Consider the following 12427-nt stretch of genomic DNA (forward strand, 5'->3'; position numbering starts at 1 on the left):
GCCCATCTCGCATCCTCAGAAGTGGGGCCAAGGATCAGATAACTGAGAACAAGCTGCCTTCGTTCTCCCCTGGCTGCGGATGAAAGCGAGCTGACGGAGGACAGGGAAGGCAGCATGCACGGCTGGTGCCTGTGTTGTCTTTGTCCTGCGGGTAAATAGACAAAATCCCTCTCCCACACCGCTCTCAAGCAGTTATTTCCAGTCCTTGGGTGTTCAGCTGTCAAATAACCCTTTGGGTTGGTGTTCAGGGGCTGTATTTCCACTCAGCGTATCTGACTGTCAAAGCAGGATCGTGTGTTCCAAGGACCTGACATCATTTTTGCATCCTTTTGAGTGAATTTGGGTTGTTTAACCTCAGCTGTGTGTATCGAGCCCTTGCTTCCAGCTGTGCTGAAACTTTCCAGTGATTTTCTGCCTTAATCTCTTTGGGCTGCTTGGCCACAGCCCTGGGGATGTGCAGTTTGGTTGTGGCACCTGCATCCCTGGGAGCAGAGCAGCTAATCCGAAGAGGGTGGACAAACCAAGGGCAGAGAGACTTTTCTCAAACCCTTATTGTTCTGGCTTCCAAAGGTTTCTTTGCACTTGAGTTTCTCACATGCTTTTTGGACCCTTGATGTAAAACTCAGCCTGAGAGCAAGGTATTGGAAAGCTGGTGTGACTCAGGTGCTTGGCGGTAGCTTGTGAAGCTGTCATAACACGTGTGTGTTTCTGGCACCTTTTATCTTTGCATCCCTGAGGCGTTTGATTTTATCTGCATCTTCTTTTCCCACACGTTTTCTTCTGTTCCTCCCCACTTCTTTGTCTTTTCTCTCCATCCTTTACCTGCACAAACTGTTCTTCCCAGGAAGGGACCTTTGCTGGCAGTGCCAGGGGCTTCCTGATGCACCATCTACCCTGTTTTCTCCAGCAAATGGGGGCAAAAGACTGGGCTTTGCTACGAAAGTGCTGAACAGTCTTCTCACCTGCTGTCTGGTGGCAGATCATTTCTGAGGAGCACAGTTGCCACAAAAAAGAGCTTGTAAAATAGAAAATGCAAATCCAATGCATGTGTTGAATTTGACCCAATGTTCTAAGGTCTGGCTGCTTGCAGAGGGAATAACAGTTTTTCCTCCAACATGAGAAAAACCAAATCTTTGTAGTATGTGGTCACAGCTCTCCTCTTCTTTTAGGAATTTTAAAAATAAGTGTAACTAGTGAAATCCTTGCTCTGAGCTATTGAGCTATAAGCTCCGCCAGCTCTGAGCATCAGTGGGATCCCACAGCGAAAGACCTGCAGGAATGCGGTTGGGCAGCCCCCATGAATAGTTAAACGTTGTATATTGAAGTGCTATTTATAAGTGATTTATTTGGTTTTCTCGGTGTTGGGCTTGGCAGTGGTTGCAGCAGAGGTTTCTGGAGCATTTGGCTGTGTGGTTACCACTGTTGCAGTGGTTTAATAACCAAGGCTGAGCTGTTTCTGATCATTGGCACCGGCCATCGTTTGCATGCACAGTCACGGCAACTGCGCGTACAAGTCAGAGATTGCTTGCCAATGCGATTTTGTCCATAGATTTTGTATTAAAATCTGGCGCAAGGTTCTCTAGACCGAAAGAGGCTGTCTCTGAATAGCCTCAGGTGTCAGATCTGTGTTATTTATTTTCCAATTGCACATATTTGTACACAAAGTGATTAGAACACAGCATTACCATTTTATAACTCCCCTGCAAACGGGTGTTTTAAACTGTGTTGGTACTCTCAAAAAATGGCTCTGCTCAAACGTTGTTGAACACAAACATGCACCTTCACAAACCATTGCGGTTGTACCTGGTTAGCAGCAATGATATAATTCCTCCCTCCCCTCCCTTCTGCCTGTCTCCCTTCCCCTCATCCCTTTCCTGGCCAAAATTTTAACTTTGGGATGAAAACCACTGGGGCAAAAGTAAAAAAAAGTCTTTGAACACTGTACATATTGGAAGCGTTTGACACCTCTGGGCAAGAAACCTTCTTGTTGACTTAGCTGGTGTGAGTACCCAAACTTTGATCTGTTAACCCCTTTAAATCTTAAGCTCTGCAAAACATAGCTTCAGGATTGTTTTTAGTGGGCATCCAGGCACACAAATGCCACAAGTTTCACACATGCTGAATTCACTGGTGGTGTTTTTCTTTCTTGATTTGAACAGGCTGCTGAACAATAATCAGATAAAACAAATTGTGAGAAGATCCTTTGAAGATCTGGAGAACCTGAAATACCTGTGAGTTGGTAGCTCGGTGGTTTCTTAACCTCTTTGACATTGAACAACCCACTTCTAATGCTTCCCAGTCAAGAATGTATTTTCTCTGCTCAGAATTTCTGGATGTCAATGTCAAAGCTATAAAACATGGCCCTTGAATCCAATCAGAAAGCAATGCTTTGTATTGAGGTCCACAGGTGTTACCTGTGTCTTTTTAAAACACAGCTGCTGATCAGTTATCCTAACGTGTTTTTCTTTCTCTCCTTTTCAAAGCTACCTTTATAAAAATGAAATTCAGAGCATCCAGCAACATGCTTTCAACGGGCTCCATTCTCTGGAACAGCTGTAAGTACAAATGAGCTTCATTTACTGCTGAATGTGACGTGTGTAAGAGCTGATTTATTGGCTCCTCTGCCCCAAGCGCTGTGTTTCCAGTAGTGGAGAGTACCAGACACTTAGCAAGGAGTAGGATGAGGCTTCTACTGTTTTATCATCCAGCTTTGCAAGACTACGCTGGTGTCATTTGAAACCAGCTGGTCCCAGTACTGATTTTGGTCAGTTAATACTGAGATATCTTCCTACTGATGTCCCATCGCAGTGACGCTCCAGCAGTCCTTATTTGCCCCGCTTCTGTGTATGGCAAATCTGTGCTGTTTAGCCAGTCAAATAAGTTTTGTTTTTTGACTCTTAGCGCTCTGAGTTCAAGGTGAGATGGGAAGACCGAGGTTTAACTCTTCCAAAGTGTCTTGCTAAACTGGGATTGGACTTTTCATCCCAGAGGTCGTGATATTTTATGTGCACGTATGTAAATATATGTGTGCATGTGGAAAGAGTGTGAGTGTGGATATTTGAAGTATAGGAATTATTCGCATCATTGGAGAACAGGCACCAAAGGGGAAACCGTTCCAATTCATGCATTGTCCCCAACGGCAGCATTTATAGGGCTGGAATATAACTAAAAATGTTGCTGTAAGAGGGATAGGATCCAGCTTGTTCTCCAGGCTGACAGCAGGAGTAGACAGAGTATAATGGGAAGTTTCAGGCAAGCTTAATAAGAGGTGTGCTGCCAGCCTTGTCTACAGTGTGGCTTTTATCGACCAGCTCAGCAAGGGTGCCTGGCAGAACACATCGGAAGCAGATATCAGCTCAGCTACACTTAGAGAGGAGAGGATGCTGGCCACAGTGATATTTTAACAGTAAGCATTCTAGACTTGATGTCACGAATTAAAAAAAAAAAAAAAAACCCAACAAAAAAAAAGAAAAACAAACCCCAAAAACCCCCACAACAAAGCCACAAAACCAACAAACAACCCTCTGGAAGGCCCATCTGTTTTCAATCTCAGGCAGGCATGGTTCCAAAAGAATTAGCTCTGCTCAAATCCTACCCCGTTTCCCTGTTACCTGACAAGCCAGCTTTTCAAGAAAAAGTAGAACCCGGTTGATGGGCAGTATCAGATGCATTCCTCAAGGTCCAAAGCAATGACAGCAGACATCCGAGACTTATTAAAGCACATACACGTCTCCCCGCTGTTGCCCTGCACTGCAGAATCTGAGTCACCGTCTCTCCGTTTGTGCTCAGATAGTGGACAATTTATCATTAATCCTTCCATTACAAATCAGACAGCCATGTGGTAGCTTAGGCAATTATTTCTCGATGCAGTCAGCTACAATAGCAGAATGAGTATTTGTAGATCTGTGATTAATCACTGTCCACTGTGAAATTCATGCCTGTGTAAAATAAGGGGAAAGACTTTAGGCAACTTTGAAACTGTACTGAAATTCATTTAATGGTCAGGAACATGTTAGTTATGCCAGTGAATGTCACAGCTAATGGGAACAGGGTATCATGGAGTGTTGTTCTGCAGACCCCAGGTTTCCTTTGCTGGTGGCAACGGGTGACCTGTGGCAGTGCCAAAGGTCTTCCAGGCCTCTGGAATTGAGATTTTTAGTGGAACTAAAACCATCAGTCTGTATGAGCAAGAACTGAGCTGTTCACGTTGATGTGCCACTTAGACCCAAGTGTTCCAGCTGACGGCACCATCTCTGTCTTTGGAGGCTTCTGCCTTCCCTCTGCAGAAACAGAACAGCCCAACGGCAGCTGTTTCCAGATGTTTGTGCTCTTGCTGGGTGGATGCAAGTGCTGGGAGCCCCTGTTAGAATCACACACAAATGCAGGCTGGAAGAGACCTTTGGGTGCCTCCAGTCCCACCTTCAGCAATAAGCAGGACCAATTTTAAAGCTTTATCAGGTTGTTCAAGGCCTTTTTATACAAATTCATTCTCAGCAAACGCATGATCCCATTCAGAAATATTACAATAATTAGGCTGGGAACAAGTGCCATAAGAGGAAAGCTATTTCTTCACTCTCAACCAAGCAAGGATGTGTGTTGGGCAATGCTGATGGTTGTGGTCTTAGGCCTCAGGGAAGAGCTGACCTGTCCTCCTCCCAGTGTGTGTTTTAGTTTATTAAGAGTGAGAGTAAATAGTTGACAGAATAGGGAAAAGCCAGTGTTGGCTGCTGTGTTTGCACATGGGAAGTGGAGACATCAAAGTGGCTGCTGCTTTCTCTGCATCTGCCCTGAGATGTGTGGTGACCAAGTGCTGGGTGTTGGTGGATTGATCTGAAAAGATCTTCTCTTTTTTAAATTGCAGATATGTAACCGTGTCCTTTGTGATTTTTCTGCATAACAGGTACCTGCATTTCAACCACCTGGAGAGCCTGGAGCCGGAGACTTTCAGTGACCTGCCTAAACTTGAAAGGCTGTGAGTAAAGATGGGACCTTTCTTGTGAGGAAGGGGGTGAGGAGAAGGGGGAAAAAACCCCCTTATTTTGTGTAACTCTTTTGATGTGATCTCCAAAATAGAGGTAAATGCAAAAAGAAACTTCCTTGAAGGAGATTTTAATTTGCGAAGTAGAAGAGTTACTGAGAATAAAAAGGGAATTTCCTGTGTTGTGTTATGTTCGCATTTCCACCCAAGTAGGGGTAAATCTGTAGAAAGCCCAATGGTTGGCCAAGCCAACTGACATTTTACTCTGACCATAAGGTCAACATTAGTCATTGTTGGGCAGTGTGTATCAAAAAAAAAAAAGGGTGGAAAAGGAATAAAGTGAGAAGAAAGCCTAACAAGAAAAACATGCATCCTTCTTGAAAGCAGTTAGGAAATGAATTCCTATGTCTCCTGCTCCCCGGGTTTGCTTCTAGTAGTGACGCAGCAACTAGGACAGAAGTTCCCATGGTGGTTCCCACTCGGTCATGAAACCACCAGACCCTTCTGTGCTGCATGGAAATGTGCCTTGTGTCCATACATGCTAGGCAAAGAAAATCATGGGATCCAAACACCCTGAGGAAAACTCAGACCTGGATCTGTATGCTATGGCTGATCTCAGCCTCTGTACTTGATCCAACGAAAATTCTGGATTTAAATTTTAGAGGCAGGTTTTTCAGCATCCAGCTAGGCTGAACTCGTGCCTACATGTGTGTGTGCAGACATTTGCATGCAAGCTGTACTGCTTTTGTATTTCTTTTGTTCCACCATCTACTAAAGTTGCTTCCTATCTTTTGTGTGTGAGTTTTAGATGTCACTGATGTAATTAAATTTTCCCCTCCATTATGGGAATGGAGAGTTAATTATCCCATCTTGGTCCCCACTGTATTTTAGCACTATCAGGGTTTCTTTCTAAGAACTGGGGAGTTTTACCTGTGTGCTAAGAATCTGGAAGCGAGAATTCACCTCAGCATTGTTCAGAGATAAGCCCAGCTTAGGCTGTTGTTGTCTGAATTAGATTTACTCATGGATTTGGGTTAATAACTATGTTGTAGTTGTGCAGCATCTTCTGGAGCCTTACTGCAATGGAAAACTGCGGTATCTTCTGCAGGGGGGAAGAAAAGGTCCCTTCTGTGCCTGGGTCAGCTCTAGTTTAGAAAACATCGGGTGGGTCCAGTCTGTGGGGATTTTGTGCCCTTTCTCCTCCCTTTGAGAGCATGAAGCAGATTAAGGTTCCAGTTTAAACCTGTTACATCACATCTTGAGTCACCGTTTCCAGTCCACACCCTCTCTCCGCTTTGGTGCATTGTGTTGCACTCGCAATGAATGAAATCCCTATAGCTCAGGGAAATAAACACTGTAAATGTTTAAACTAAGTTCCATTTTGATGAGCAGCCTTTGTATTTAAACTGAGTTTTGACCTGGGATGTTGTCGTCCTTGTAGTGCAAATAACTGAATAATATTTTGGCATCTGTTCTCCCATTGCAGATTCTTGCACAACAACAAGATTTCCAGGATTCATCCAGGGACATTCTCTCAACTGGAATCCCTCAAACGGCTGTAAGTAAAAAACATCGCCTGCAAAGAGCAATTGTTTGTCTTTGATCAGATGGCCAGGACCTGAGGAAAAACGTGGCTGGTTGGCAAAACTTTAAGTTGTTGCACTTGTGAGGCCACCGCTAAGTTTGTAAAATAGTTTTGATTGGACATGAGAGCTGATTTAACCACTTAATAGTTTCTTCATGCTAGTGTCTAATTATAATCTAACTAATAATCTGTTTACAGCTCAATAATGCCACAGGAATGAACATTCCTGGAAAGTCCTCACAACCGTCTGAACCTATAGAACATCCTTCAAAAATGTAGGAAGTGCAGGTTACAGATATGACATTGGTCATGTGTTCTTATCTGTATCTAACATGGAAGGGAAAATCATAATCATAAAAAGAAAGGCTTTTTTTCCTAGCAATTGAAAATACTCAGAGGAGTGCCGAGGTGCACAATTCTCCTCTCATGCAGGAATGCCCTGGTGTAGTATTCCTACATAACCTGCTGCCTCTCAAGCTTACTTCTTGCTTGCTTAAACGTCCCAGAGCTTTGCTTTGTTTGTCTTTTGTGAGCTCTGGTAATAAGTTCTATGATGTGTTTTGAGGACAAAAAGCAAAAACTAAAGAATTTTGGTTTTCTGCCATGATTTTAAACCAGAAGAAAACAATGTGTTTCTCACTGCAGCCCTCTGTGATTTCTGCCAGCAGGTAAAATGCTTCACTTTTGTTTAACAGCAAATAACTTGTGAAATGTTGTCTGTATGTGTCAGAGGAAAAGGTTTGGTGTCTATAAAATGCTCTTTTATGGCCTTGTGTAAAATATCATGTTCTCAAATATTTGTCCCTGAAAACGTTAGACTTTTCTTCCATGTTTGGTTTTTTGTTTAGTTTTGGTTTTGGTGTTTTTGTTTTTTTGTTTTGTTTTGTTTTATTGTTTTGTTTTTTGTTTTTTCAATGGCCCAGCCCCATCTCCTGTAAAACCATCAGTGGGGAAGGAGGCAGAAACTAAATCCCCCTGTGGTTTGTATTTATCCTGATGTGCAGTTCTGCACATCAGGAGTGATGAGGTTAGTGGAAGGAAAAACACGGGTGTGCTGGGAGGTCACCGGGGCTCCGTTCTGCATGGTCCAGGCATATGATGCTGGAATAAAAGTTCTTCCAGTTGTGCAGGAATGCTGCAACCTCACGCAGCTGCTCACAGGAGATTGATCTGACGCACGGAGGTGTTTTGAGCTAAGAGTAAAAAAGCTCTAACAGGGGTGGTGTTATCTGCTGCTCTTACAGATTTCAGTAAAGGTTGAAATCTCCATCCTGGGGGAAATACCGATATTTCAGTGTTTCTCTTGGCCTCAAATTAATCCAAAAACGCATAGTCTGTTTTAACAGAGTAATTTTCATTTGAAACTGGAATGGCTGATGGGTAATGTTAGTTTTTCAATGAAGTCCTTCGGACTTGGTTAAGCATCCTATTTAAACATTGTGGGAATGAAATATCTCTAATTTTCATTTGGGGTATGATCAAATGTGGGGAAGAGCAGCCGAGTGATCCTTCACTCCAGGGTGCGGTTCCCCTCCCGTGTCCTGGGTAAGGCGGTGGCAGTCGGGGGCTGGGAAACGAGCAGCTTTTTCCTCGCTTTTGCAGGCGGCTGGACTCCAACGCTTTGCTTTGTGACTGTGACTTGATGTGGCTGACGGAGCTGCTGAAGAAATACGCGGAGCAGGGCAGCATCCAAACCGCCGCCACCTGCGAGGCCCCGCGGGACCTGCACGGCCGCTCCGTCGTCACCCTGACCGCCCAGGACTTCAACTGCGGTGAGCGAGCTCAAACCCCTCCATCCACCAACCCCAGTCCGTGGAGCTGGGTTTTGGTCTAGGAATTGCTTCCTCCACCCCTTTTTCCTCCCTCTTCCCCATCCTGGCATCTCGCTTTCTCCCTCCTTTTGCTGCTGAAATGGGAAAGTCCCAGTTGGGTCACACGAGTGATCAGGATAATGCAGAGAAAGCAGACAGTCGTGTGGGGATTGACAGCAGCTGTGTTTTGGCTGCCAAGTGTCTTGTTGGTTTTTAGATAGAGTAGGGCCAGTGAAGGACTTACTGGGGCTGGTGGTTAAACCAGCAACCAGAAGAAAAGTCCCGCATTGGGCTGAACAGAGGGGGAGAGCTGTGATGGCTGGAAACACAACTGAAAACCAAAGCAAACTCTTAGCAGATACATAGCTGAATGTTTTGTTTGACTGTGCTAATGTGCGGGGTTTGTTAAGCTGCTCTTCCTTAAATTTAAATAATATCTCAGTGAAAAATGCTATTTTGAAATGAAAGGTTTTGTTCTGAAAAATTCCAAAGTTCAATATGTCATGCAGAGAAAGACAAAACTCTAACTTGTAAGTGCGGGATGGTACAAGCATCGTCTGTGGTTCCCTGATACTTCAGTACTGGTAGATTCAGTCGGAGATGTTCCCACTCACCCAAGCCAGCTGTTAGCATCCCTCCTGGGTATGCCAGTCCAGCTGTGTGCGTGGCTGTGCTGTAAGCCAGATGTGACATCAGCTGGATTTTGAAGAACGGTCCCATGAATTCTGCTTTTTTTCCTATTATGTGGGTGTTTTTTTTTTTTAATCTCAACCATTTCACAGCTCAATTTAATGCACAGCCATGCAAAGAGTTGAATTGGCACAGAGTCTGTAATCTCGAGGGACAGGGGAAATAGGAAGGGTGTAGAGAAAACAGCTGGGAACACATGGGGTGGGACCCACTGCAAGTGGGTGTGCTGCTCAATGAGCTTGGGCTCCAGGCACACACCCGGTGCCACGGTACAGCCGTTAATGTAAATTTGTTCTGGTTTAGGCATGGGCACACAGTGGGATGTCTGTCAAACTAGCCTGAGCACCTGGTGGGAAGATTTTGCTGGCATTAGGTTTTTATGCTGGTATTGTGCCAGCTGGGGAAGACAAATGATGCATAATTCAGCGTAAAGCTCTAATGATGCAGGCAGCTGATATCTGAGTCAGTCCGAAACCTGCTGGCATCAAGTTAACCCACCACTTTTTAGCAGATGTGAGCAAATCTGCACTGGATCAGCGTTTTGTACCATGGGGCTGTGGTGGGTTTAGTCCCACACTGGTGTTGCCATTGGGGACACGTTGCCAAGCCATTCACTTGTGGTCCAAGGAGCAGGGGCACAGACCTTCCACTGGAGAAGGTGACAGATTCTCACTTAATCTTATGAATAATCCATCTGGCTTTACTGGATTACTGGTGAGCGTACAGATTATTGGATGGGTAAGTATTCTGCTGAATCGAGACCAAGCGCTCCAGACCACACACATAAATTCCTTCGTATTTTAGTGCATCCTTTAGATGTTTAACTTGCTTCGTGCTTGAGAACATCCTAAAGTGAAGCACACAGTGAAAAGCTTGGTTGAACAGAGGTCAGCTGGTGAATTAGGGTCATAATGGATGAAATCCAGTCGAAAAGGTGTGATTTGCAGAGAGCTGGCACAATGTTCGGATGGAACTGAGAGCAGCAGACTGGCAGAGGCAGAAAAACAGCCCAAGCGAAGATGCTACCGACTTCTTCCATTATTTTAGGGGAACCAGGTGGGGGCAGCTACAGTGAACCAATGTTCAGCCAGCTCTGGACCTGATTTACTGCCCAACTTACTGGCAATAAGAACAACCACTTTGATTCTCCAGGGCTTGCTTGTATCAGGCTCAGGCGAACGATGCTGTTCCCTCCCCGATATCAGTAGTTTTGCCGATGTTGGTGGGAAGTTTCGGGGTGGCTCTGGGAGATGCTGTTGTGCCCAGGGCTCTGCTGGTACCTGCTCACTGGGAGTTGCAGGATGGCTTGTAGGTGGTTTTGTGCTGCTCTAGACTGGGATGTGTTAAAACTGTCTTTTGCAGAGAGGCCTCGCATAACCTCAGAACCCCATGACGTCGACGTCCTCTTGGGAAACACAGTTTATTTCACCTGCAGGGCAGAAGGCAACCCAAAGCCTGCGATTATTTGGCTGCACAACAAGTAAGTCACACAAAAATGGGCCCTGGGGTAGCAAAGTTTTCCAAGCACCAAGCTCTTCAGTGTAGTTTTGTAATTACAAAAGCTGTTTCATGCAACATAAAATATAAAAGAAATAGATATTCCATTGGTTGTATTTATTATACCTTCCTTTTAATAGTGTTCTCTGGCGACTACATAACCCATGTGGCATTTTCATCTGCATTTGAAATATTTCATCTGCATTTGTGATGGATTCTAAGAGCTTATAACTTTCCCATAAGCATACTCCGCAGGCTGAAAGCAGTTGTCTTTTGATCAGAAAATAAAATTAGTATTTCATGTTGCTCTCAGCCATCATGCTTGCCATTTTATTAACTGCTGAAATGCTTCTAGCTTCTAAATTTTTCTCACTGAAGGCCTAGCGTGCTGGGAAAATGGCCTTTTGTTCAAAGGGAAAAATCATGGTGCTCCACTGACAGACCTTGCAAAGCAGCGTATAGATTATCATGCTGTACAGCAACACTGAAAAAATATGCAGCTGTGCCAGATGCCAGAGCATTTCTGGGAAATGCTACACAATAAAATATTCTGTGCTCAAGCAGTTGCCCACTGTGGAACTGCAGTTACTTTGCTGCTTTATGAGCATCTTGTCTGTGGGTGCCTGGATAGGGCTCGGTTATTAATAAAAATGATCAATGTGTGCTTCTCCAGCAAACTCTCCACCAGGCAGAGTTTCAGCACAGAGCAAAAGTTTACGGCTGAGTTAAGTCCCCTGGAAGGAAGGTTTTGTTAGGGAAATGCTGGCAGGGTCCCAAAGACAGCATTGTCAGAGTGGTAACGATAATAAATGTTCCGCAAGCAAGATATGACTAGAGTGGGGAGACATCAGGGGAATTAAATAAATGCCCAGCAAGCATATTAGTTTGCAGAGTGGATTCAGCCTTTGTCCTAGGGGGAGAGAGGTCCTTTCTCCCTTTTCAATCATCTGCAGCCATCCAAGATTCCTTCGTGCTGGGACAAATGGAACGCAGCAGTGGGACCTTCTGCCGCGGGCTGAGATCCAGGAGTTGCAGGTCATTGTAGAAAGGAGGAAGATATTTCACAGCTCTTGAGTTGGGTTGGAGTCCAAGCTGTGTTGAGGTCCCACAGCGACTTACTCAGAGATTCCTGCCCCCCCTAGAGAGGCCTAGAAATGGCTGCACACAATAATGATATTAATTAACTGTTATATTTGCACTTGGTAAATAATGAGAACAAGCTTTCTGTGCCTGGATGTCCTGACAATAGCAACGATGCTCTTGCATGGGAACAGTGTGCTCTGCTGATGGGCTGTAAATGTCGTATGTAATCAGTGGTGAGAGACAAAGTAGCTCACCCAGGGAGCGAATCAGAGCTGGAGTTCAGGGTTGTAAATCATAACTCATGCTATAAATTTCATAAAGTCTCAGCTCCAAGAAACACTGATTTATTGCAACACATGCAAAGCACCACTGCTCCCAGCAGCTCGGGGAAGACCACCCATCTTCACTCCTTTCAGATTTTGCCTGTTTTGCGGCTGTTTTTCAGTAACAAGATCGACATGAAAGACGACAACCGCCTGAATCTGTTGCAAGACGGTACCTTGATGATCCAGAATACCAAGGAGTCAGACGAAGGTGTCTACCAGTGCATGGCCAAGAATGTCGCTGGGGAGGTCAAGACACAAGAAGTCATCCTGCGCTATTTTGACACTCCATGTAATTGAGCCTTGTGCACCCCTTGAAGGTCAAGCTCGGATTTGGGCTGGGACTAGAGCTAAGTCAGAGTCAGTCTCAGCTTTGTATATGCCAAGATGTTCTTGGTGTGCCAGGGAAGAGTGGCTACAGCGTAACATAGTCTGAGCTTTAGGGGGTTCCTTCATGGGA

At 44.8% G+C, this 12427-nt stretch overlaps 1 protein-coding gene across 2 annotated transcripts in view; it reads left to right on the forward strand.

Moving 5' to 3' along the window:
* LOC135994627 (peroxidasin-like) overlaps positions 1–12427 on the forward strand; it is a 43089-nt gene that overhangs the window by 14675 nt on the left and 15987 nt on the right. For both annotated transcript variants that reach the window (XM_065645316.1, XM_065645317.1), the window contains exons 3-9: positions 2160–2231; positions 2484–2555; positions 4901–4972; positions 6465–6536; positions 8166–8335; positions 10427–10544; positions 12090–12259. In XM_065645316.1, the coding sequence (XP_065501388.1) occupies positions 2160–2231; positions 2484–2555; positions 4901–4972; positions 6465–6536; positions 8166–8335; positions 10427–10544; positions 12090–12259 (746 nt within the window). The remainder of the gene's footprint in view (positions 1–2159; positions 2232–2483; positions 2556–4900; positions 4973–6464; positions 6537–8165; positions 8336–10426; positions 10545–12089; positions 12260–12427) is intronic.

This window comes from Caloenas nicobarica, chromosome 15, assembly GCF_036013445.1.
Source record: "Caloenas nicobarica isolate bCalNic1 chromosome 15, bCalNic1.hap1, whole genome shotgun sequence".
Classification (NCBI taxonomy): Eukaryota; Metazoa; Chordata; class Aves; order Columbiformes; family Columbidae; genus Caloenas; species Caloenas nicobarica.